This window comes from Narcine bancroftii, chromosome 1 (assembly GCF_036971445.1).
Source record: "Narcine bancroftii isolate sNarBan1 chromosome 1, sNarBan1.hap1, whole genome shotgun sequence".
In the NCBI taxonomy this organism is placed as follows: domain Eukaryota; kingdom Metazoa; phylum Chordata; class Chondrichthyes; order Torpediniformes; family Narcinidae; genus Narcine; species Narcine bancroftii.
In genome coordinates this window covers 389,086,135-389,112,967 of record NC_091469.1, presented here as the reverse complement: position 1 = coordinate 389,112,967, position 26,833 = coordinate 389,086,135, and the positions used below count along the sequence as shown (strand labels likewise).

Here is a 26,833-nt window from a genome sequence, read left to right as displayed (position 1 = left end):
CCCATCAGGCAACATGGCACAGACAGATGAATCTGCCCAATCTGATCTTCATTTGCTTGGTGCCAGCAGTGGAGATTTGTCTTGCTTCATCTGCCCATAATATGGATGGACCAGGGAGATAGTGATATCAAGGTTGCAGTTATGCAACTTTAAGATCATAAATATTTAGGAGCAGGAGAAAACGGATGAACAATTTAGAAGGCAGTGTAGCAATAATGGCTGATAAAGTGATCTTGGTCAGATCATTAACAAGTGAAAAAAGAGAAACTGGAGGAACTCAACTGGCCAGACAGCATTCATATGGAGAAATGGTCAGTCAACATTTTGGGTTGAGACAGGAAAGTGGGATATCAAGTTTAAAAGGGTCAGGAGAAGGGCAGTAATTTTCGATTATAAACTTGCCAGCAAGGATTTTGAACAAAATGTTGGTGCACTGAGACAAGTTTCCAAAGGTATTTGGACAAGTTAGAGTGCAAACTGGGATGGCATGAAAAGTTGGGCTGAAGGATGTTTCTTGCTGCATGACTCGACATCTCCAAAAATAGTGCTGGGCACCACAGGATCAGGATACTGAGAGAATCAAGAGAAAACTGAAACTTATTAAGGAGATTCAATACGTCTTTGCTATCCGATAATTTCAGTGACAATTAAATTCAAGTTTAGCTTGTGGTCATGCATGCCAAGATAAAGGAAAAGCTTAGTTTTACCAGTTGTTCAGGCCTCGAAAAGAAAAATTCATTATGTTTGTGTGTGATTACGATGTGCAGCGTGAGAAATGTATTACGTTTGTATGTGCGCACCGTGGTACGGAGAAATGCTGTTATTGCACAATCAGATGATTAGTACAGTAAGATGATTAATGAACTTGAACTGTTCACAGGTTAAAAATCTGATGTGCTGCATGCATTCTGCTTACTGGTACTTACTCAAAAACACATTTACGGCTACACTAAATTTCCTCACTCCCATTATCCCCATCTATTTTCAATGCACCTCATGCCAATATATTGAGTTTAGCATCATCTTTTCTCCAAATCACTCCTGTTACCTTACTCTACTTCATTATCTCCTCCTAATGTATCTCTGTACCTTTCACCTTGCTCCTAAAATACAAAACTTTCTTTAATTATTTTAACCATTGTTAACCATGCCTTAATTTCCCTTACCCTATTTTTCCATGTCAGAGGCACAGAGAGATACAGCAAGGAAACAGGCCCTTCAGCCCACCTTATTCCCAGTGACCTCAACGAAGAGCCCTGACCCAAACCTTTGACTTACCATTTCTCTCCACAAAAGGGACTGCAGCTTACCTTTGTTTCACTCAAGATTCCAGAATCTGCAGTTCTGACATTCTTTTAAACCAATCCTATATTAATCTCTTTATTAATGATCTCCACATTCCCATCATTTCCAACAAACCCCCACCCCCCACCCCCCAACCATATCTCCCCACCAACCCTGACCTTAAAGCTTAAACCACACAGACAATTTACAGTAGAAAATTTACCTGAATGTTCTGGGAGGAGACCAGAGAACCTGAGTAGCCAAGGGAAACCCCCCTCGGTCATATTTTTGGAATGTAGTAGCCAATGCTTGAAAATAGCACCTGCTTTCACTTCACTTGATTAATCTCTCTTATGGAAAAGGCACACCACTTTAATACTGAATCTTAGAGCTCTACAGCATAGAAACTGGCCTTCAGCTCAACTCATCCATGCTGACTGTGATTCTGATCTACATTAACCCCAATGGCCCACATTAGGCACGTATCCCTTTATTTCTTTCATTAGTTTTAAGCACTTTTAAATTAGATTACTCAGAAGACTATGTATTTTGGTAAAAGTACAAGTTTACATAGAACATGACATCAGTTATTGATATCCCCATAAATCTGACTTGACAGTAGGAAGACAAGAGAGTGCATATGCTGGAACAACGAGCAAAGCATTGGGAGAACTCAATGGGTCAAGCAGCATTTGTGGAGGGAAAAGATGCAAGCCAACGTTTCTTTCAAGAGCTTGCATCAGGAGTGAAGGGCGAGAGGAATGATCCATGACAGTAATAAGGGGGTCAGGAGTGGGAAATAGCCTCATTGATAATAGATGGAGCCAAATGGGCAGATGAAACCAGGTGAGGGTGGAAGTGATCATTGCAATCTGGGATTAGGAGGTGGATTTTCTGGAAGCCTTAGGTAACGGGACTATGGATCACTGAAATGCTTCGAGAACAATATCTTCATTCTCTTGTCTAACCAGGCTCTGCAATGATTCTCCTGCCTAGCTCAATTTAACTTGAGGTGATACAGTCATTAAGTGTGATGAATAGATCAGCTCTTACCCCAAAATCAAAGGGAAAAATAGATGAAAACCCAAACTCAAGTGATTAATATTACATCAAGAGAGATTTTGCAAGCAATTTCATGTAGTTCTGCAGTAACTCTCGATTTTTCTTTTTAATTTTCGGCATACAGAACGGTAACAGGGTCTACCAGTCTATGACCCCTGCCACCCAACTACAAACTCCATATGTTTTTGGAGGGTGGGAGAAAACTGAAGCACCAAGATGAAACCCACGCAAGTAACAGGAAGAATATACGAACTTCTTATAGACAGCATCAGATTTGAACCTGGGTCACTGGCATTGTAATCGTGTTGTGTGCTAATTGTGCTGTGCTAGTGTTAAAAAAAAGGTGTAAAAAACAATCTCCAGATTGGCAATTAGAGTGATCACCCCTCCCATTTGTTCACCGGGGAATAGACGGGAGAAAAAAAGAACATATAGAAACTTGATATGAAAATGATGTTGAGCTGTAAAGTTGACCCAGAACTGCTTTCAATAAATGCTCATATATGATTCTCACTCATGTCAAGCCAACAAAAATTCTTAATGTGCATTCACTCCCTTCCTCTAAACCCATGGCCTTGGGGACCCACCATCAAGGTGAAATGTAGATATGCAAGTGTAACATGGATGGACCTTTAAAACTACAGACTCTGTTAAGAATTAGCTAGCTAGAGTTTGACCAGTCACTAACAGCTAGATTGCAGATAACTTTCTTTAATTTAGAAGCTACTACAACAAAGGAAGCCACTTTAAAGATCAATTGCTAATGGTAGAATGATTCTCCTCAGTCAACTGCAGATACATTTAGAGTCACGGAAATCTTGTCCAATTTAAGCAAGGTGTCCACCCAAGTTCAATCTATTTCATTTATTATCATCTGATTGTTCAAATGAAAGAGCATTTCTCCAAGTGGACACATATACACATACACACAGAACCCCACATATAATAATCACATAATGTATGTACATTCAAATATAATAAAAAATGTATAAATATTTTTGAATAATTTACTCATTTTATTTATAGGAAGCCCAGGTTTACAGGATACCATTCATCAATCTCACAGCTTGTGGAAAGAAATAATTTCCCAGTTCTGCACTTGGCCCACAATCCTCTTGATCTTTCTTATCCACATATCAGTCTAAATGTTAGGATGGGAAAGGCTGAGATAGTGTGGTGCACTGTTAGCCAGAATTAGACACACACAAAGATAAAGACTGTACAACAGGCTTTAATCCACAAAGACTTCCACAGAGCCAGGCTGGCTGTGACTGCAGCAACTCTGAGTGAGGCCTCGGGAGGCCAGCGCAGGCTTATATCCCGGAGGGTGATTGACACCCGACCAGATGGGGCTTGATCCATTTAGGCCGACTGATTGACAGCCGGCCAGGTGTTGTCCTGTCCCCTTACACTCCTGTAGGTACAGAGGTTACCCCCTGCAGTAGGCCGGTGGTGTACCACCACAGATGGAGATTGGACAAATAAAGGCAAATTGGTCAGAAGTTTTAATTGTTCCCATTTCTGCAACTCCCTATGGCAGCTTGTTCCACATACTCACCATCCTCTGGGTGAAAAGATTGCCCCCAGGTCCTTTTAAATGTTTCCTCTCTCAGCTTAAACCTATGCCCTTGTTATAGATTTCACCAGCCTGGGAAAAAGACTGCCGCCATCCACTTTCTCTATGATCTGTTGATGGATGATACAGTGGAGATTGGGATTCACTTTCATGGATCACATCTGAACTCACTCTTTCAGGCATAGGCAGACTGCCTCTGGAAATTTTCATTGTGCTCCATCTCTCTGAGCACAGGAGTCATTTGAAAAACATTGTCTCCCAGAATTCTGGAGTTATAAGCACATGAAAATTAAACTTTGCCAGCAAGTAGGCAAATAAATTTAAAAATAACTTAGAGCTCAAATCTGTAAATGTACTTCTTCAGTTTTTTTTTTGGCTCGTTTGAGATTAAATATTTGCCAATAGTGCAATTTTTAGAAACACCTTTTCTCTCATCATACTTGCTCATCCTCTTTGGAATAATTTTATATAGAAATCTGGTGATGGATATTATTTGAAAAGCTGTGTATTGATTCCAAATCTTAACGACAACAAAAAAAAACGGAGGAATGACAACTAAATCTGGATATGCATGATCTAAGATGTTAGAAGAGATATTTATTTCAGTAAGTGAAAATAATTTTTTCTGAAGTTTCTCAAAGAAAACAGTAGAAGGGAATATACTTAATGATCTGGTTGCTTATTAGACTGACGGTAAAGAACATAGAGCTCTACAACACAGAAACAGCCCACGATGCCTGCACCAAACACAAAACGAAATTAAACTACATCTCTTGTGCCCACTCACAATCCATACCCCTTCATTCCCTGCCTATTCATGTTTCTATGTAAAAGCCTCTTTTACTCTGTAGTCGTTTCTGCTTCCTCCACAATCTCAGACAGTCTGTTCCAGGCACCTATCACATTCCGTGTAAAAAGAATTGCCTTGCACCATCGTTAAATTGTCTCCCTCTCACCTTAAATATATGTCCTCTAGTAGTCATCATTATTACCTTGGGTAAAATTACCTATGCTGCTCATAATTTTATAACCTTCGCTCAAGTCGTATCCCTCAGCCTTCATCGTTTCAGAGAAAGCAGTTTCTAAGCTCCAGAGGAAAAATATTTTCCTGACTATTTGGTGAATTATGATTTGTGACTCCTACTTGAATCTCAATCCAAATTCCTCAGTAATAGAATGGTATAGATGTCAAATATCAGGAAAATAAAACATATTGAGTTTTGATATTTCTTTAATGTTTTCAAGTTTTAATTGCTATCCTGTAATTTCTCTTTGGCTTGGCTTCGCGGACGAAGATTTATGGAGGGGGTAAAAGTCCACATCAGCTGCAGGCTTGTTTGTGGCTGACAAGTCCGATGCGGGACAGGCAGACACGGTTGCAGCGGCTGCAGGGGAAAATTGGTTGGTTGGGGTTGGGTGTTGGGTTTTTCCTCCTTTGCCTTTTGTCAGTGCAACAAATCTATACAAGACCCCAAGGTTTCCTATCTTTATCAAAAGTTACACACAGTGGATTGGAAATTCTAATATATCTTCAGTAAAGAGCTTCTCAGAAAAACTAGATTATGTTGTTACTTGTGGCGAATATAAAGTAAATGCTACTATTCGTCATGGTGCATAAGTTGTATTGAAAAGCCCGTCAACCACCTCCTTTGATGTGTTGCTAATTTCTCCACGTGATTGAAGACAGTTGGGCTTACCTTTTCCATCTGTGAAGTTCCGTATGCTCAAGATGTTATTGAGCTCTTGAATGTGGCTTTGTTTCACGTACTGCGCCTTTTCAGGCGTGTCCTGTAGCTGCATGGTAACCTCCTCAAGCTCTTTGTCAAGCTGGAAAGAGAAGTGATGCATCTTCAGCGAACGCATTTTAAATTCAATTCTGTCCATGTAAGTTACTGTGACCTTTCCTGCACCACCAGGAAGCATCCCATGCTTCAAGGAATTTACTGGAAATTTGCACTGTGATAAAGCCATAAACACGAGTTGACCATTCTTTACAATGAATCACAAATTCACGACTTCTACACACATGTACCCATTCTAGTCCATATTATAGCTTAAGTCAGTATTAAGTTATTGATATTCATTGAACCCATTCCAATTTCCACAGACCTCATTAGAACTATTTTAAATATACTGGAAGACAACTGATATTCCTCTGAATGAATATCTACATTCCATAAATATATATCAATACAAATAGAATAAATGTTTTCTGAAATAAAAATAGATGCTATAGGGTTGGGACATTTCTGCTCAGCTTCTTCCAACAATTCCTTCCCTTCCCTCCTGTTTTCTGTACAAGTACAGAAGATGCAGCACCTGCTTTTTAATTCTTGGACTTTCCACTATCCTAAACACCACTTCCACGTGAAACCAATGATTTAGTTAAATTTCTTTCAACTTAGGGTGGCAAGGCTGGCGTAGTAACATTCTTTACAGTGCCAGCGATTGGGACCATAGTTTGAATCCCGTGCTGTCTGTAAGGACTTTGTATGTTCTCCCCGTGTCTAAGTGGGTTTTTCCTGGGGGCTCTGGTTTCCTCCCACCATTCAAAACGTACCAGGGGTGTAAGTTAATGGGGTGTAAATTGGGCGGCATGGGCTGAAATGGCCTATTACTGTGCTGTATGCCTAAAATTTTTAAAAATGAATTTAAATTTAAAAGTTAAATTTAATTTATTAAATGTACTGCTCACAATGAGGACTACTCTAAATTTAGAGGTCCATGCAAATATTTCTGAAATACCTCTACCAAGTCCACAAGCTCAACCTCAAAGTTCCAGTTATCTGACACTTTAATTCTTTGCCCCATACCTATTTTGATTACTGACCTCAACTTTCTACTCAGCTGACAGATCAGAAGCCCAACTCTCAATTTCCAAGCTTTCAAACCAAACACTAAATTCAACAATTCCAGATCATCTGTATTTTCTCAAGACACCAGGCACAATAATCATTGATCTCAGTTCAAGTCCACACTCCATCTTAGCCCCAAAGTTTTGTTATTTGATGGATTACCATTTTGGAAAATATTCAATAGGGCTGACAGGCTCTATGGAGAGAGGAAAAGAGTTGATGAACTTTTATCAGAACCACCTCATTTTGGTTGAGACCACTATCACCTATGAAAATTAATCATTTTATTTTAGTTTTTGTTCATTTTCCCACTTCCCTGACTGTGCTTGCATAAATTCAACAATTTTTTTTCTCCCGACTTGACTTTTAACCATTTTTTCTCTTTAAAACGATGTTGATTTACCTACTGAATATTTCCAACATCCACAGCGCAGAAGTACCTGCATATCATAGAGTCATAGAACCATGCAAGATGGAAAAGGTTCTTTGCCCTAAATCATCCATACTGACCAAATTGACATTCTGGGCTAGTCCAATTTACATGTATTTGGTTCACATCGTTCCAAACCCTCACTCATATATCTGTCCAGATGTCTTTTGAACTTGACTATTGCACTCATGTGTATAGCTTCCTCTGGCTATCAGCTTGGGGAGGATAAGAAAGGACAATTGTTTCTGACAATTTAATTTTATTTCTACTGTTACAGGTTTTTTATATATATATATATATATATGTTTTTAAAAGAGATAGATTATGGGGGTTTAGTGTAGATCACCACAAACAGATACTTCACATCTCATTTAAAATGCAAGAGCTTTGCTGAAACCAGACATTCAGGCACCAGTGGCTTTCCAAAGGACATTGGAACTGCTTTGGAAGGAACTTCAGAAGTAGGTGCAAATGGAACAAAATCCAGGCTCGTGCTGATAAAGATCTTTCAAGGATTGGATTTGGAACCTTGGGAGGTTCTGATTTTCACAAGCTGAGAGAGAGGAAAGAAAACAGGATTCTTCTCTTAGAGAGAGAGAGAGAGAGCGAGAGAGAGAGAGAGAGAGAGAGAGAGAGAGAGAGAGAGAGAGAAGTCAGTTCCAGAGTAGCGGTTGAGGTGGCATCATGGCAAACTGGCAGGCTTGTTGAACACCCCATTTTGAAAATGGGTTGTGAGTTCTTAGTTCAGCCTGCTCAAAGCCCTTGTAGTCCATACAAGAGGAGATGGCTAGCTGTATAATTTTTCGCCTGAGTTAAGGGAAACAGAAAAGGAAGTCTGTGGTGACCTGAAAGAAAGAGGTTATCATATGGAAAACCCTGATAGGGCAAATTTCTTCGGCAAGTCACAGATGTGGCTGATCAGAAGGATACATATTACATACATGGGCACTTAGAATTAGAAGGGGGTTAAGTTAATAGTAATAAGTTAAAGTTTGATTCTGCTTTTACGTTTAAAGAAAATTAAAAGCAACTTTGTTTAAGTAACTATCTGTCTTGGTGAATTTCTATTGTTGCTGGGACTCATAACAGTACCAAATTGAAAGAAGCCCTTTCATCTTTCAAAAAATTTATTTATAGGAATAACTGGGAGAAAGCTTCGTTAAGCACCTTAGCTCTATCCACTGTAATAGCGTTGATCTCCCAGTGGCCACCCATTTCAGTTCCTCATCCCATTCACTTTTTGATATGTCTCTCCATGGTCTCATGAACTCTAATTTAGGCCACCTGCAAATTGGAGGAACAACACCTTATCTTCAATCTGGGGATCCTCCAAGAAGATGGTATTAACACTGATTTCTCTGGTTTCTGTTAAACCCCACACCCCCATCTTTGTCCTCCTGTTTCCTTTTTTTCAAAAAAATTAGACTTACAGCATGGTAGCAGGCCATTTTAGCCCAAGAGCCCGTGCCACCCAATTTACACCCAATTGACCTACATCCCCCAGTACGTTTTGAACAGGGAGGAAACCGCAGCCGCTGGGGAAAGACCCTGCAGACACAGGGAGAACGTATCAATTCCTTACAGACAACGTGGAATTTAAACTCAGGTTCCGATCGGTGGTGCTGTAAAGGTGTTGCACTAACCGCTACACCAACTGCTCCTCGAGTTCTGTCTCTGCCTCCCTTCTCTTTTCCCTCTATCCCCTTTCACAGGGCTAAAATCAATTCTCAACTTCCATTTTATCATGTCCAATTAACACCTTTTGTTTGGACTCCCCCCCTCCCGTTCTTCCCCCCCTTCTTAGTCTTTACTCAGATGCTTTTCTGTTTTTTTTCTCAAACTTTGAAGAAGGGCTCAGGCCCAAAATGTCGTTAATATATCTCTACCGCCTGTGGATGCTGTGAAACTGGTTGAGTTCCTCGAGTATTTACTGTGTGTGTTTTTAGTTTAGGTATTCCTGGTTTATTATATTATAGAGGACATTCCCCCCCCCAAAAAAAATACAAGAAATTTACCAATATTTTGTATCTATACCTCCACTCTGCCTATATATATTCATGATAATTTTCCCGTCAGTTTCCAAAATTCAAGGAATTGCTCTAAAATATCACAATGGCGTTGATTTGAAACTGCCTGGATAGTTCATTGGGAGGAAAATAGATCAGAAAGGCAGAAATGCCTGAAAGCAAAATGAGCACCTCTGTGATTTTCATTCTCAAGCGATGATTATCAGACTGAAATCCTTCAAGTCGAGACGTATTTGCCTGGTTTACACTTGTTACAGAAGTGGATGTTTTCGAGTCTTCTTTCTTCTGATTCTGTGTGAATTGTAATCGCCTGTTTTGAGTGGCTGCATCTGGGTTTGTTCTTAATGTGATCAGCTGTCAGAAAAGAATTGGGAAAGTGAAATTTAAATACAATACATTTAATTATAGTTCTAAAAATCTGTGACCATTCAAGTCTGCTATGGTGGAGTTAGGCTAGGAATCTATTTAAACCACTGGAAAAATGTCTAGGACCTTTCTGATCAGTAGCAATATTTCTAATAAGTCCATCTCAGGGTGGAGCTTTGGTTTTTGACCTGCATCCCATTGGGTGATAGGGGACAGCAGTTACGTAAGGGTCTTTGCTGTGACTTAAGATATGCCCGAGAGTAAGTGCTGTTGGTGAGAAATTCCAAAATCACTTGATCTCAATGCAACATGACTTAAAAATAGTGAGGAAAACTGTAAGAATAAATATCCTTTGGGAAATTATTCAACAATTCAACAGTTGACAAAGAACATGAGTAAAGAGAGACAGGCCAGAAATGGATGTCATGCCATCATCTAGTGAATGATTGGATAATGCAATCAACATTTTTGAACATTTGTGTATTCATAAATATGTTGAACCAGTTCACTCAGTGCATCCAAAAAGGCATTACCTCATTGCATCATTGCTTTGCATTCTGAGGATAACTCTGAATAAAGCAAGCATATATTTCAAAACTCTGTTTCCATCCACACTGCATTGTTACTTAATTGGGGACTACGAACCATACAAGGGAAGCACGGTTCATTTGTGGGTGTGTGGGTTTGCTGAATTCACTCAATATTATTCATATTTGAAAGGTCAAGTGTCCAGAAATAATGAGATGTTTGTAACCCCTCCAGCATTTTTGCAAAGGCAATGTAAAATTTTATTTATGAATTCTGCATTCATCAATGCAAGGAAGATGAATGCTTGTCCACAATGTCTCCACACAAGGACAGTGTGCTGGTGACTTAACAGGTGAGACTCTGTGGCAATAGAACTCAAAATTTGTGTTTGGCCATAAAGGAACTTATGCATAATATCCTGTTTATATTGAAATATGATATTCACTTGCTAAAGTATTTTAATCCACCTACCTTTGGCACAAACACCAAGCAGAGGGTGATGGTGCTGCAGAAAATGATGACCAGAGCTACAATACAGAACTGGACATTTGGCTGGTCTCGTGTTAGGAAGGAAACAGCAGCTCCTATGATGCACATGATTCCCACATTATATACACTCATACCAATGTACTTGCTGTCATTCAGGGCAGGGATGCTCACATTCCGAGTTTCCCAAGCAAGAAAGCATCCAAACAACTGAAAAAGGGAGGCAAATTAAATTTTATGTCAGTGTTAAAGTAAATTTTAGAAATTACCGATTGCATTATCACTTGACATATGCTTAATTCATTAACACATTCAGTGAATTCCTTTAAATTGACTGGATGAACTGTCTCCCAGTGGTTCGCAACCTTTTCCCCCTCTCACATAACACCTTAAGAAATATCAAAGATTCATTATGTATCAATTTAATGAAACTTCTTTGCACTGACTAAAGATGCAAGCGCAGCCCTCCTAAAACACACACACTACCCCAATTCTCCAACTCTGTTTGATCCTACTAGTGCATGTAAAATTGTAAAACTTCCCCTATTTTTATGTTCCATTCCCCTTGTACTAACAGCCATTATTCCATCAGTTTCCCAAATTACTTTATACTCACAGTATAGTTTTTGTGTTTCATGTACTAGAACCTCAACATCCTGTTGGAGGACAACATTATGCATTCTCATTCATTTATGTCATTCTTTTTTTTAATTTTTAAAAAATTTTCACACTATGAACCATATCAATCAAAATACATACAAGCATTTCCCTTTAAAATACACACAGCGGCATTTTCTCCCCTTCCCCCCCCACCTTCCCTTCCCCCTACAAACCCATTAAACGTTCAACATATACAATACAATAAAACCATTAAACAATGTCATCACACAATGAAAATAAACAAGAAAATTGTATCATCTACTTTTACACACTGGATCAAGTCATTTTGTCTTCTTCTCATTTCATCATTTTAGGGGTTGGAGGTCCGACGCAAGCCCTCTCTGTTATGTTCCATGTACGGTTCCCAAATTTGTTCAAATAATGTGACCTTATTTTTTAAATTATATGTTATTTTTTTCCAATGGAATACATTTATTCATTTCTATGTACCATTGCTGTACTCTCAGGCTCTCTTCTGATTTCCAAGTTGACATTATGCATTTTTTTGCTACAGCTAAGGCTATCATAATAAATCTTTTTTGCATTTCATCCAGTTTGAGGCCTAATTCTTTACTTCTTATATTACTTAGAAGAAAGATCTCTGGATTTTTTGGTCCAAAACTTTTTCACTTTCTCACATGTCCAAATTGCATGTACTGTTGTTCTCATTTCCTTCTTATAGCGAAAACATCTATCTGATAATGTTGTATCCCATTTTTTTTAACTTTTGGGGTGTGATATATAACCTGTTTAACCAATTATACTATATCATGTGTAACCTTGTGTTTTTTATATTCTTCATAGTTCCAGAGCATAACTTTTCCCATGTTTCGTTTTTTATCTTTATGCTTAAACTTTTCCCACTTTTGTTTGGGTATATAGCTTATTTAATCATTTTCCTTCTCTTGCAGCTTGATGTACATGTTTGTTATAAATCTTTTTATTTTCAATGTTTCTGTAATCACATATTCAAAGCTGCTTCTTACTGGTAATCTCAGTCTGCTTCCCAATTTATCTTTTAAATTGGCTTTCAGTTGATGGTATGCAAACATTGCACCATGAGTTATTCCATAATTGTACTTCATTTGTTCAAATGTTAATACATTATTTCCCAAAAAACAAATTTCTATTCTTTTAATTCCTTTTCTCTCCCATCCTCTAAAGGAAACGTTATCTAATGTAAAAGGGATTAGTTGATTTTGTGTCAATAATAATTTTTGAATTTGGTAATTTGTTTTTTTCTTTTCTAAGTGAATTTTCTTCCATATATTGAGTAAATGATGCAGTACTGGTGAGCTTTTATATTGCACCACCTTTTCATCCCACTTATAAAGTATATGTTCCAGTACCTTCTCCTCTATTTTATCTAGTTCCATCTTAGTCCAGTCTGGGTTTTCCCTTGTCTAGTAAAAATCTGATAAATACCTTAATTGTGCTGCTCTATAATAATTTAAAGTTTGGAACTGCAAACCACCTTGTTTGTACCACTCTGTTAATTTATCTAACGCTATCCTCGGTTTCCCCCCTTTCCATAAGAATTTCCTTATTATTCTATTTAGTTCATTGAAGAATTTCTCTGTTAAAGGAATTGGTAACAATTCAAATAAGTATTGTATTCTTGGGAAGACCAAAAAATCTTCTTGTAATTTCTTCATTAATAGCTGATAATTTAATTTGTACAGGTGGCTTAAATTATTATCTAATATAATACCTAGGTATCGGATTGCTTGTGTTTGCCATTTAAATGGTGATTCTTTTTTAAATTCTGTATAATCTGCATTACTCATTGGCATTGCTTCACTTTTATTTGCGTTGATTTTGTACCCCGATATTTCTCCATATTCCTTCAATTTCTAATGTAGTTCTTTTATTTATATTTCTCATTCTGTTAAGTATACTATGATGTCATCTGCAAATAATCTGATTTTATTCTCCTTCTCCTTTATTTTTATCCCTTTCATTTTATTTTCTGTTCTTATCAGTTCTTCCAATGGTTCTATTGCTAAAGCGAACAGTGAGGGAGATAGTGGGCATCCCTGCCTAGTTGACCTACTTAATTTAAATTGGTTTGATACATATCCATTGACTGTCACCTTCGCCAATGGTCCATTATATATGCTTTAATCCAATTAATATATTTTTCTGGTAAGTTGAACCTCTGTAATACTTTGAATAAATAATTCCATTCTACCCTGTCAAAGGCTTTTTCTGCATCTAAAGCAACAGCCACTGTTAGCATCTTATTTCCTTGAACTGCATGAATTAAATTAATAAATTTATAGACATTATCCGCTGTTCATCTTTTCTTAATAAATTCAGTTTGATCTTGTTTTACTATTTTTGGTACATAGTTGGCCAATCTGTTTTCTAATAATTTTATAATCTGAATTAAGTAGAGATATTGGTCTATAACATGCTGTTGTTAGTGGATCCTTTCCCGTCTTTGGTATTACTGTAATTATAGCTGTCTTACATGAATCTGACAAGTTTTGTGTTTCTTCTATCTGGTTCATTACTTCCAGGAGAGGAGGAATTAATAACTCTTTAAATGTTTTATAGAATTCTATTGGGAATCCATTGTCTCCAGGCGTTTTATTGTTCAGCAGCTTTTTTTAATATATCCTGTATTTCCTCTTTTTCAAATGGTTTTATCAGCTTGTTTTGCTCCTCTTGCAATTTCAGCAGTTTAATTTTAGCTAAAAACTGTTCTATTTTGTCTTCTTTCCCCTCGTTCTCAGTTTGGTATAATTGCTCATAAAATTCCTTAAAGTTTTCATTAATCTCCATTGGATTATATGTAATTTGTTTGTCCTTTTTCCTTGATGCCAATACAATTCTTTTAGCTTATTCTAAGCTGCCAGGCTAATATTTTGTGCATTTTTTCTCCTAGCTCATAATACTTTTGCTTTATTTTCATTATGTTCTTCTCCATTGTATATATTTGTAATATTTCGTATTTTACTTTTTTGTCCGCCAATTCTCTTCTTTTTGTTTTATCTTTCCTTGTTGCTAGTTTTTTTTCTGTACTTACTATCTCTCTTTCCAACAGTTCTATTTCCCGATTGTAGTCCTTTTTCATCTTAGTCACATAACTTATTATCTGCCCTTGAATGAAGGCTTTCATTGCATCCCGTAATATAAATGTGTCTTTCACTGATTCTGTATTTATTTCAAAGTACATTTTAATTTGGCATTCAACAAATTCTCTAAATTTTTAAGTAGCATGGAGTTTAATTTCCATCTATATGCTCTTGGTGGGATGTCCTCCAGTTCTATTGCTAATAACAGGGGTGAGTGATCAGATAGCAATCTAGCTTTATATTCAGTTTTCCTAACTCTCCTTTGAATATGGGCCGACAACAAAAACATATCAATCCTTGAATATGTTTTAAGCCCATTCGAATATTATGAGTATTCCTTCTCCCTTGGGTGCTGCCTCCTCCATATATTCATAAGTTTCATTTCCTGCAATGATTTAATAATAAATTTGGCCACTTTTTGCTAGTCTTTTGTTCAGTTTTATCCAACATTGGGTCTAAATTAAGGTTAGAATCCCCTCCTATCAATATATTCCCCTGCGTATCTACAATCTTCAAAAAAAATCTCACATAAACTTTTGATCCTCTTCATTAGGTGTATATATATTGATCAAATTCCAGAATTCTGAATATATCTGAAACTTTATCATTGCATACCTCCCCGCTGGATCTATTATTTCCTCCTCTATTTTGATTGGTACATTTTTATTTGTTAATATAGCTACACCTCTGGCTTTTGAATTATATGATGCTGCCGCTACGTGCCCTACCCAGTCTCTCCTTAATTTATTATGTTCCACTTCAGTTAGTTGCGTTTCCTGCACAAATGCTATGTCTTATTTTTTTCTTTTTTTAGAAAATTTAATAGCCTTTTTTGTTTAATTTGGTTATGTATTCCATTAATATTTATAGTCTTTTAGTTCAACATGACCATCTCATATTCTGTTTACACTTCATTTCTGCTTCCTCACCACCACCTTTGTCCTTTTCTCCATTTTCATCTCTCAGTTTTCCCTTTTTGAACTCAAGGTATAACAACACTTTTAAAACATAAAATACTTCAACAACTCCCACATCTAAAATTCCATTACCTCCAAATGTCCCCTCCCCTCTCTGAGTCGCCCCTTGAACCTTGCCGGGCAATCATAACTCCCCTCTTCATTTGGATTGCGAACCTGCTCACAAGCATCAACTGATTTTGCAGTGACTGTTATTCTTTCCCACCCAACCCCCTCCAGAAAACTTTCATCTTCACATATAACAAAGCTAACCCTCTTTTTTTCCCTCCTTACTTCCTTTCTTCCCTTTACTTTCCCTTCTTTAGTTCTTATTTATACATTATTTTTACATCTTTATATGTAGTTTGTCGTTGTTCTTCATTCTTGTTACATCTCTTCATCTCTCTTTCTGTCCTGCAGGCGTTCTGCAAATTCTCGTGCTTTCTTCAGATCTGAGAACAGTCTGTTTTGCTCCCCCGGGATAAATATTTTAAGCACAGCTGGATATCTTAACATAAACTTATAGCCTTTTTTCCATAGGATCGATTTTGCTGTGTTAAACTCCTTCATCTTCATTCAGAGTTCAAAACTTATGTCTGGGTAAAATAATATTTTTTGACCCTTGCATGCCAATGGTTTTTTTGTCTTCTCCAATTTTAATCCAGTATATTTTCTCAGAAATTTTACTAAAATGGATCTTGGTTTTTGTTGAGTCGGTAGTTTCGGGGCTAGTGTTCTGTGTGCCCTTTCTATTTCCATTCCTTCCTGTATTTCTGGCATTCCCAGGACCTTTGGGATCCATTCTTTTATAACTTCTTTCATATTTGTGCCTTCTTCATCTTCCTTTAGGCCCACTATCTTTATGTTGTTTCGCCTACTATAGTTTTCCATTATATCCATCTTTTGAGCTAACAACTCTTGTGACTCTTTAACTTTTTTGTCATTTTCTTCCAATTTTCCTCTTAAGTCATTCACTTCCATTTCTACAGCCATTTCTTGATCTTCCACATTTTCTAATCTTTTCCTTATTTCTGTCATGTCCAGCTCTATTCTACTCACTTTTTCTTCTGTACTTTTCATTTTTCTTTTCATCTCATTAAATTCTAATGTCAACCATTCTTTTAATGCTCTCATTTGTTCTTGAAATTTTTTTATCTATATACTGTAGATCTATTTTACCTTCTATTCCTCTGTGCATAGCTTGGTCTTCTTCTTCCTCTTCTTCTGAGTCTGCACCTGTGTTTGTGTCTTCTACTTCTCTTCCTTGTATCTGTGTCTCTTCTGACTTTCTTGTTGAGCTGCTTGCCCCACTTTGCTGGGCGTCTTCTTGCATGGCTTCTTGCTGTTGGTCCTCTTCTTCTGAGCTAGTCACCTGTTGGGCCTCCTGTTGCTGTTGTTCTTTCCTATCACTCCCTTTCCTGTCGCTTCCCTCTTCTTCCAGCTGAGAGCCCTGATGTCGGGCATCCCTCAGTTGGTCGCGCTGTGTTAGTTCGCTCCTCAGCTGGGTCCCCCTCCCGTCATTGTTTTTTCCTTAGTGCGCGCATTGCGCTTCTGTTAGGCTCAGAGAGCCATTTTTGCAGTCCAGCGGTCAGGAGATCGCGACTCTGTGGGGTCGTCACTAACCTTGAGAGTGGGCTCTTTTCTCCATGACGACTCCCTGTTTCTTCATGCAGGTAAGGCCTTCTCCTTTCTCTTCTGGCATCTTTTCTTTTTTTTCCCCCATTGTTTTTACTTTTTCCTTCTTGGGTGCCATTTTCTTCCTTTTCTCCACAACTTAATCTTTTATTTGCTGTGTTTTGTGTTTTTTGAACTTTGTATTTTCTTCACTTTATTTCTTCTTTTCTGGAGAGGGCTGGTATTCTCCTACAGGCCACTACTCCATCCCGTGATTCCTCCATTTATGTCATTCTTCATACCAAAGTGAATTAATCCCATTATACTCCACTCACTCAACCTATCTGTGGACTCTATGTCTTTATCACAACATGCTAAGCCACCTCTTCTTGTTCAGTTCTCGCCAACTGTCATGGCTTTGAATTTTAAGATGTTCATAACTTTTTGTAATAGATGTCTATAAAACTAATGTAAGGATTGGAGGATTTTATACTTATGGATAATACTATGGAGGAATATGTTAGCTTAGTAAATATGATACAGGTACTAAACCATGGACTGTAGTAATTATTCTGGGATTCTGCTCTTTTTCAGAGCAATGTTCACCTCACCTCCAACAAACTTGCCAATGGAGTGAAACTAACCAACAGAACAAATTAAAAATAGTTCAACCTACTACACCTTCACTTGAGGAAAAAGACGACTTCTATTTCATTGATAACTCATGGGATATGAATGATATTTAGTCATGCTTATTTTTAGAGGCAGAGCCCCAAGTCATCTGTTTGGTCACTGAATCAGATTAGTAAGAGGGTCTTATATGTAATCTCTCCAAAATAAAGGTCCTTGAACAACCGGTAACAGCAGCAAAACACTGCCTTCTGACAAACAAGGCCCATGATAGAACCTTTGAAGACATGGGCCATTTCCCCACCCTCAGGAAGCATAACTCAAGAGGGCAGATATTGATGCTGAAAACCACCTTTGCTTCAGTGTATCAGCACAGCCTTCAGACAAATGAGGAAAATAACTCAAAAATCACGAGTCCAATAAAAAGCTCAGAGCCTCCTGGGAATCTGTGATCCTAGTCATCCTCTAACTTCTGAGACTTTGAATACCTCCTGCTGGCATTTCAAAACATGGTAGGCAGACTATCAAAGACTTCCAATCCATTGCCAGAATAACTGCCATCTGCATCATCTCTCAGGTCAGCATCTCCAACGTCAATCATCGCCAAAGGACAAATCTAATAAAAAGCTCCTGAAACATCATCTTTTCCTAACTATCATCAAAAGAGATTATTCATTGGACAGAGGAAAAGAATTGGAAGATGTTTTCAAATCCCTTTGAACAAGCCTCGCACCAACTGTGGGGACACCAGGCTCACGATGACAAAAACGGGAGGCACTGAGAACCTTGAGTCAATTTATTTGAAGACATAGAAGACCAACTTGGAGAGAATGCCTCAAAGAATAAAACATAAGAACGTAAGTGAGGTGCGCTGTTAGCCAGAATCAGGTACACACAAAGATAAAGGCTGCACAACAGGCTTTAATCCACAAAGACTTCCACAGAGCCAGGCTGGCTGTGAGTGAGGCCTCGGGAGGCCGGCGCAGGCTTATATCCCGGAGGGTGATTGACACTCGACCGGGTGGGGCTTGATCCATTCAGGCCAACTGATTGACACCCGGCCAGGTGTTGTCCTGTCCCCTGACACTCCTGCAGGTACAGAGGTTGCACCCTGCAGTAGGCCGGTGGTGTACCACCACAGTAAGAAATAGGGGGAGGTCATCTGGCCCATCGAGCCTGCTCTGCCATTCAATGTGATCATGGCTGATCTGATGATAGACTCATCACCACCTCTCTTCCATATCCCTTAATTCCCTTACTATGATATTTGCTACCATCAGGAAAAAGGTACAGGAGCCTAAAGGCGAGTACTTATTGGAACAAGGACAGCTTCTTCCCCGCTGCCATCAGATTCCTGAATAATAAATAATTTTATGAACCAAAGACACTGCCTTACTCTCTCGCAATACTGTATTATTATTTTTCTTCGAACAGTAAGATAGTGTAAAATGAATGTACAACTGTGACTCTGCCGCAAAACACTGAATTTCATGATTTGTTCATGACAATAAATTCTGATTCTGACCCTGAGAAATCGTTATAACCTTGTCTACATCTATTTACAGAGGTTGCCTTCACTGCTTCAATAAGCAGTGAATTAAACAGATTCACCACCCTCTGGGAAAAGGAGTTTCTTCTCATCTAAATTTACTAACCTGAATCTTGAGGTCCTCTAGTTCTGGTTTCCCAAACCAATGGAAACAACTTACCTAACTCAATCTTATCTATGCCTTTCATAATTTCATGGGTTTATATGAGACCCCTTCTCATTCTGCTAAATTCCAGAGAGTACATTCCCAGATGACAATCTCTCCTCATATGCTAACCCCTCATCTCTGGAATCAACCTGGTGAACTTCTTCTGGTCTGCTTTGAAAGCTAAGTTAAGTGAACTTGGGTCTTTTCTCCTTGGAGTGACAGAGCATGAGGAGTCACCTGATAAAGGTGAATAAGGTGATGAGAGGTGATTATGTGGATGGTCACAGGCTTTCGCACACGGCTGAAATGAATAACATGAGGTTTTAGGTGTTTGTAAGTAAGTAAAGGGAGAATGAGGAACAGAGAATTATGGCTGCATGGAATGCATTGCCAGCAATAGTGGAGGAGGTAGGTACAATCAGATAGAACCATAGAACTCTACAGCACAGAAAACAGGCTATTTGGCCCTTCTAGGCTGTGCTGAAACATCATTCCTCTTGTCCCACTGACCTGCATCCATTTCATAACCATCCAGACCTCGCTCCCATCCATCCAATATTTTCTTAAATCTTAAGATTGAGCCTGCATTCACTACATCAGATGGCAACTCTTTTCACACTCCCATTACTCTCTGAGTGAAGAAGTTTCCCCCAATGTTCCCCTGAACCTTTCCCCTAAAGTCATACCCTCTTGTATTTATCTTTCCTAATCTAAGTGGAAATAGCCTACTTGCATTTATTCTGTCTATACCCGTTATTTTTATACACTCCAAGGAATAAAGTCCTAACCTGCTTAATCTTTCCCTGTAACTCAACTGGGATGCAAGGAGGTACCAAGGGCACTAAAAGGGTTCCTGATCATGTCAGAGGGTTCAGATCCGAAGCCTGGGTTGCCAGTGGTTTAGAATGGACTCTGTGTGGCTGCAGGTGCTGTGGAAGGGCTGGAGTTGAATCTACAGACCCTTGTGACTGGGGGTGGGGGGGGAGACACTCTATTTTGCTTCTCTCTCTCTGACTGTGTCTGAGAGGTGCTTAGGCAATTCCTGCCACTGGCAAATCTGTCTGCCTTGCAGCAGGCAAAAAGAAATTTCATACAATATTGACACTGTTTTATTACTATGATAATAAATTGAATCTTGAACTCCTGAAGACCTGGGAACATCCTGATAAATCTTCTCCACACTCTTTCTTTCTTATTGATATCCTTCCTGTAGTTTGATGACCAGAAACTGCACACAATACTCCAAATTAGGCCTTGCCAATGTCTTACACAACCTCCCCATAACATCCCAACTCCTATATTCAATAGTTTGATTTATGAAGACCAAGACGCCAAAAGCTTTCTTTACAATCCTGTCTAACTGTGATGTCACTTTCAGGGAATTGTGTGTCTGTATTCACAGATCCCTCTGTTCCTACGCACTCCTCAGTGCCCTACCATTTACTGTGTGTGTCTTAGCTTGGTTATCCTTCCAAAATGCAACACCTCACACTTGTCTAGATTAAATTATATCTGCCATTTTTCATCCCATTTTTCCAGTTGGTCCAGTTCCCTCTATAAGCTTAGAAAGCCTCTCCCTCGCTGTCCACAATGCCTCCAATCATAGTGTCATCAGCAAACTTGCTGATCCAATTTACCCATTATCATCCAGATCACTAATATAAACAAACAATCATGGTTGGTTGCAGCACTGATCCCTGAGGCAGACCACTAATCACAGACCTCCAGTCTGAGAAGCCACCATCTACTACCACTCTCTGATTTCTCCCATTCAGCCAATTTTGAACCAAGTTTACAACCTCTCCATGGATACCTAGTGTCTGAACCTTCTGAACTAACCTCCCACGTGGGACCATGTCAATGGTCTTACTAAAGTCCATGTAGACAACATCCACAGCCTTTCCTTCATCTACTTTCTTGGTAACCTCCTCAAAAAAACTCTGTAAGATTCGTTAAACCCGAAGTACCACGCACAAAACCAGCTGACTCTCCTTAATGAGCCTTTGACTGTCCAAATACCTGTATATCCGATCTTTCAGAACATCCCTCTAATGATTTCCCTACTACTGGCCTATCATTTCCTGCTTTACTTTTGGAACCTTTTTAAAACAATGGAAAAACATAAGCTACCCTCCAATCCTCTGGCACTTCACCTGTGGCTAAGAATATTTTAAATATTTCTGCCAGAGCCCCTGCAATTTCTACTCTAGTCACCTTCAAGGTCCAATGGAATATGATGTCAGGCCTGGGGAATTTATCTACCTTTATTTGCTGTAAGGCAGCAAGACCTCTTCCTCTTTAATCTCTATATTTTCTGTGATCTACTGCTTGTTTCCCTTCCTTCCTTATTCACTATGTCAGTTTCATGAGCAAATGCTGATGCAAAAAAACTATGCAAGATCTCCCCCATTTCATGAGGCTCCACACATAGACGACCACTCTGATCCTCCAGGGGACCAATTTTGTCCCTTATTATCCTTTTACTCTCAATATACTTGTAGAAACCCTTTGTGTTTACATTCACATTATCTACCAAAGCAACCTTTTTGCCTTCCTGATTTTCTTCTTGTATTTTCTTACATTTTCTATATTCTTCTAGTATCTCATTTTCTCCTTGTTGGCCTCTACCTGCTATTCATCTCTGTCCTCTTCTTAACCAGATCGCCAATATCCCATGAATGCCAAGGTTCCCTCTGCCTGTTAACTTTGCCTTTAATCCTGACAGGAATACGCAAACTTTGCACTTCAAAATTTTGCCTTTGAAGGCCTTCTACTTACTGAACACATCCTTGCCAGAAAACAACTTATCCCCATCCACTCTTTCTAGATCCTTTCTCATTTCCACAAAAATGGGCTTTTCTCCAATATCGAATCTCAACTCGAGGACCAAACCTATCTTTATCCATAATTAACTTGAAACTAATGACATGATGGTCACTGGATCCAAAATGTTGGTCTATACATACTTCTGTCACCTGACATGTCTAGTTCACTAATAGGAGATCAAGTATTGCATCCTCTCTGGTTGGTACCTCTACATGTTGATTTAGAAACCCTTCCTGTGACAAACTCCAAGACATCCAGCCCTTTTGCAGTATGGGAGCCTCTGTCAATATGTGGAAAAGATCTTTTAAGAGACTATTAGATTGGTATATGGAACTGAGAAAAATGGATGGTTATACAGAAGAGGAATTCTAGGCAACATTTAGCATAGGTTATTAGGTTGGCACAACACTGTGGGCTAAAGGGCTTGAACTGTGCTGTAAATTTCCATGTTCTATGTTCCAAATTCAATGGGTGAGGATGTGCATCATCTTAAAATTGTTCCTCTACCAGTATATCCTACATTGTTCTCATCAGCCATAGAAAATAAGTAGGATAAAGTAGGGAGAGAGAAAGAGAGAGAGAGAGAGAGAGAGAGAGAGAGAGAGAGAGCAAGTAAGAGCAAGGCAGGGTGAGAGTGAAGTGAGTAAAACAAAGAGAGAAAGATACATGCATATGTGCCCCCCTCCAATCCCCATTGGATTGTAGACTACCCAGGCAGAATAGAAAGTGTTGTTCTTAGATTACTCTCCATTGAAACTTTCCTGGATGACTGAAGGGCAGAAAGATGGAGATGGGAGAGAAATTCCATCAAGAGGAAGACTTTTGATTATACCTTTCTATTTCAAATGTGGGGAGTTATTTGATGCTCTGAAATCAAATGCCTATGTTGGAATCTAGGGGTTAAAACAGTATGAAATAAATGATTAATCAATAAGTTTATTTGGACTGCATGAGTCAGGGAAAGAGGAATGTGGCTAAGTGGCTGTCACAGCATGGAGCAAAGTTGGCTGAACAAAATTGGCTGCTCCCAAGATACAGGGAGAGGATATGCATAAAACGATTTAGGAGGAATGCTCAACTGAAGGAGGTGGGAAGTAGCACAGGAGACACAGGCCAGATCAGAACAAAGAATGGCCCGCAAGAATCAAAGGGAATGGAAAACCAGTCTAGGAGGAAGATTAAGGCACGAGGAGGTGTTAAAGAGAACAGCAGAAATTGGCCAGACAGGGACCGAATGGTGATTAGAAATATCTGGGGATGAATTAATTTCAGATCTAAACAACAGGATAGTCTGGCCTGGAGGATTAACATGGGAAGGCTACACCCCAGAAATCTGCAAAACAGGAGATGACTTGTGATAACCCTTATGCAAAAAGATCTAGCAGGGAAAACAACTTTTGTTCTGTGTGATAAGATTGACCTATATAAACTGTGCCAACTGGACAATAGGGGTCAGTCTCGGGGAGTAGCTCACTGGCAGGTGACCTATGAACTAACAGACTGACCCAGAGCTCTGTTAAGTTTTATTCTTGTGCTGTGTAATAAATTGACTGTTGAACCGAATACCTTCTCCTATCACTTCATTCAAAGAACGCGCTGGACTCAGACTACACATAGACTAAATTAAGAGTAAGTTAAAGCCAGAGTCCAACAATTTGGTGACCCCGACGTGATGAAGATGGAGAAGTGACGGAAGAAAAGATACGAAACACCGGTCGATTGTGGTGTGATGATAACAACAAGTGACCATTCAACAGAGTGAGGTAAGCAGACGCCTGTTCAAACGAAGTTCTGCTATTGGCAAAGATAAAATTGTGTGTTGTCACTACTCTGCAAAAGACCTAGTTAAAGACAAGAATAAAACAAAAGGAGGTTGGAATCCCTCTACGGAGGTTGAGGTCCCTCTAGGAAAAGGAGGTTGGAATCCCTCTACGGAGGTTGAGGTCCCTCTAGGAAAAGGAGGTTGGAATCCCTCTACGGAGGTTGAGGTCCCTCTAGGAAAAGGAGGTTGGAATCCCTCTACGGAGGTTGAGGTCCCTCTAGGAAAAGAAGGTTGGAATCCCTCTAAGGAGGTTGAGGTCCGGTTGGAATCCCTCTACGGAGGTTGAGGTCCCTCTAGGAAAAGGAGGTTGGAATCCCTCTACGGAGGTTGAGGTCCCTCTAGGAAAAGAAGGTTGGAATCCCTCTAAGGAGGTTGAGGTCCGGTTGGAATCCCTCTAAGGAGGTTGAGGTCCCTCTAGTAGAACGGGGTTGGAGCCCCTTGTAGCAATCTCGAGAGGTAGATTTAGACACTTGGCCAAGTAGTATAAGGTGTATGGGGTGATAGTTATTTGTTTCTATAGTGTGTAATAAGTATTTGTTTAAGAATCGTGTACCATAGTAGTGTATAATAAGTATCCGTATAAGGTGTATTGTGTTATAGTTATTTGTTTCTATAGTGTGTAATAAGTATTTGTTTAAGAATCGTGTACCATAGTAGTGTATAATAAGTATCCGTATAAGGTGTATTGTGTTATAGTTATTTGTTTCTATAGTGTGTAATAAGTATTTGTTTAAGAATCGTGTACCATAGTAGTGTATAATAAGTATCCGTATAAGGTGTATTGTGTTATAGTTATTTGTTTCTATAGTGTGTAATAAGTATTTGTTTAAGAATCGTGTACCATAATAGTAATAAGTATCTGTATAAGGTGTTCGGCATTTAACTGTTTTTTCATGCACGCTGGTATTGTTGCTGTGTATATCACTGTATTACTCTCGATGTTTTAAGTACTTCTGTAAAAGGGGCAGCAGAGGTTACAGATTGTACTGTTTTACAGGGTAGAGAGGGCATAGAGGCAAGGTATTTAGAATACGGATCAGGGAAACACAGTGGGGATAGGCAGTCACACAGTGAGGCATCAGTGTACACAGACTAACCGCAAAACAAACAATGTACATTTCACACAAAGGGGGAAACTAACAAGCTAACCGCAAAACAAACAATAGACACTTCACACAACCACGAGACACATAATCCCCCACCTGGCTCTCTCTCTGATCATCCCTGAAGGGGAACACCTGTTTTCAGGGAGCTGCTGGTCATCTGGTGGTTATATAACGTGGAAAGGGGCGAAGTAGAGTGCAGGGTGTCAAAATCCTACCAGGAGAGAGAGCCAGGGAGTACGAGGTCTAAAGGGATAAAAATCGGAACAGAGATGGAAGGAGTAATAAGGGATGTAGGGCAAGAGTTCGGGGAAGACAGAGGAGTTCCCCCATCTGTAGACAGACAGTGGGAAAATACAAGGAATCAATTACTGGGAGGATGACCGAAGGGAGAGGAAGGACAGGCTAGGGAACGGTACGAACAGATTTGGAAAGAGCTGCAGAGTCAGGGGAAGGTACCACGAGGGTTTGAAAAAATCCGGCTGTTACTGTACTTAGGAGAAGCAGAGAGGGAAGCATGATCACACACAGAAGACAGGGTCAGGAGAACCCTCGCTTCCCTTTGGGATATGCGTTGCGGGAAAGGGGGGAAGTACGGCTTCCAGAAAGATATAGACAGATACCGCTAATTTATGAGGGTCCGCAAATTGGGGAAAGGTATCAACCCTTCTCATTCACTGACATGAATTGTATTTTGGACAAAATGCCACCTCCGACTGAGGGAGGTGGAGCGTGGATGGGAAAGTTCTGCCAAGTTACGATGGGACATAAGATAGCCATAGGGGATTGGAGAGCATTATTGGGGAAACAGCTTGGGCTGTGGGAGATTCAGCAGGTAGAAATGATCGCAGGAATCACTAGGTGCCTCGATGCTGAGCCATTTGCCAACCATGCTACGGCAATAGGAGGGGCAATGCGGGATAAGTTTCCCGTTCCCCCCGGTGTCATGCAGTCCCTGACTTTTTCCATAAAGGATGATGAGGAGATCTCTACTTTTTTGAGTCAGTGTAAGGAGAATTGGACCAATAAAGCAGGAGTACACCCGGCCGCAGATCCCTTGCAGACTACTCTCTTTAGGGCTGCAGTAACAAGCGGACTGCCAGCTGTTGTGAGGGAGACGTTAGAGAATAACCCTGATACTCCTGGCTGCTCGAATGAGCAATGGGAAAAATATTTGACCCATCACCTGAAACGTTACAGGGCTAAGCAAAAGGAGGACAAACAAACTACGGAGTCTGGCAACTCCTTAAGCTTCAATTGGCAGAGGCTAGGCAAAAGGCAAATGAGGAAAAAAAGATTTCCTCAAAGGGTGCGAACCAGATGATTCAGCAGCCACCGCAGCCACCACAAGGGAATGATACTAATTGGCACCCGGCCCCATATTGGGCACCGGGTCCCACCGATGGAGGCAGAATGGGAGGTCCAATGGGGGGATTCCGAGTAAGAGGGAGAGTTCGGAGTGCTCCACGAAGGCAGCCAGCCGTATGTTTTGGATGCGGTCAGCCAGGACACTTGAAGAGAGACTGTCCCCTAGTTTGGGAGCCTCGGGACCCGGGGGCAAGGGGCTATGGACCACCACAACAGGAGCCTTGGGTCCAGCCCCAGAGATCGTCAGTGCCACCCCCGGTACATCAGGCACCCTATGCGGCTCTAGCTCCGAGGAGACAATTCCCTTTGCTGACAGAGGAGGAGCAATATTGCCCACAGTGACGGAGCCCGAGTACCCACGAGCAGGCTAGGTTGGCAGACCCTTTCCTGCAGATGAAAATCATGGACATGAAAGTATCCTTTTTAGTGGATACAGGAGCCAGGTTTTCAACACTCACTGGCG

At 39.7% G+C, this 26,833-nt stretch overlaps 1 protein-coding gene across 4 annotated transcripts in view; it reads right to left on the bottom strand.

Annotated features, from left to right (window-relative positions):
- gabbr2 (gamma-aminobutyric acid (GABA) B receptor, 2) overlaps positions 1-26,833 on the bottom strand; it is an 811,906-nt gene that overhangs the window by 12,223 nt on the left and 772,850 nt on the right. For all 4 annotated transcript variants that reach the window (XM_069913637.1, XM_069913635.1, XM_069913636.1 and 1 more), the window contains exons 15-17: positions 10,600-10,824; positions 9,406-9,588; positions 5,620-5,749 (exon numbers count right to left, since the gene is read on the bottom strand). In XM_069913637.1, the coding sequence (XP_069769738.1) occupies positions 5,620-5,749; positions 9,406-9,588; positions 10,600-10,824 (538 nt within the window). The remainder of the gene's footprint in view (positions 1-5,619; positions 5,750-9,405; positions 9,589-10,599; positions 10,825-26,833) is intronic.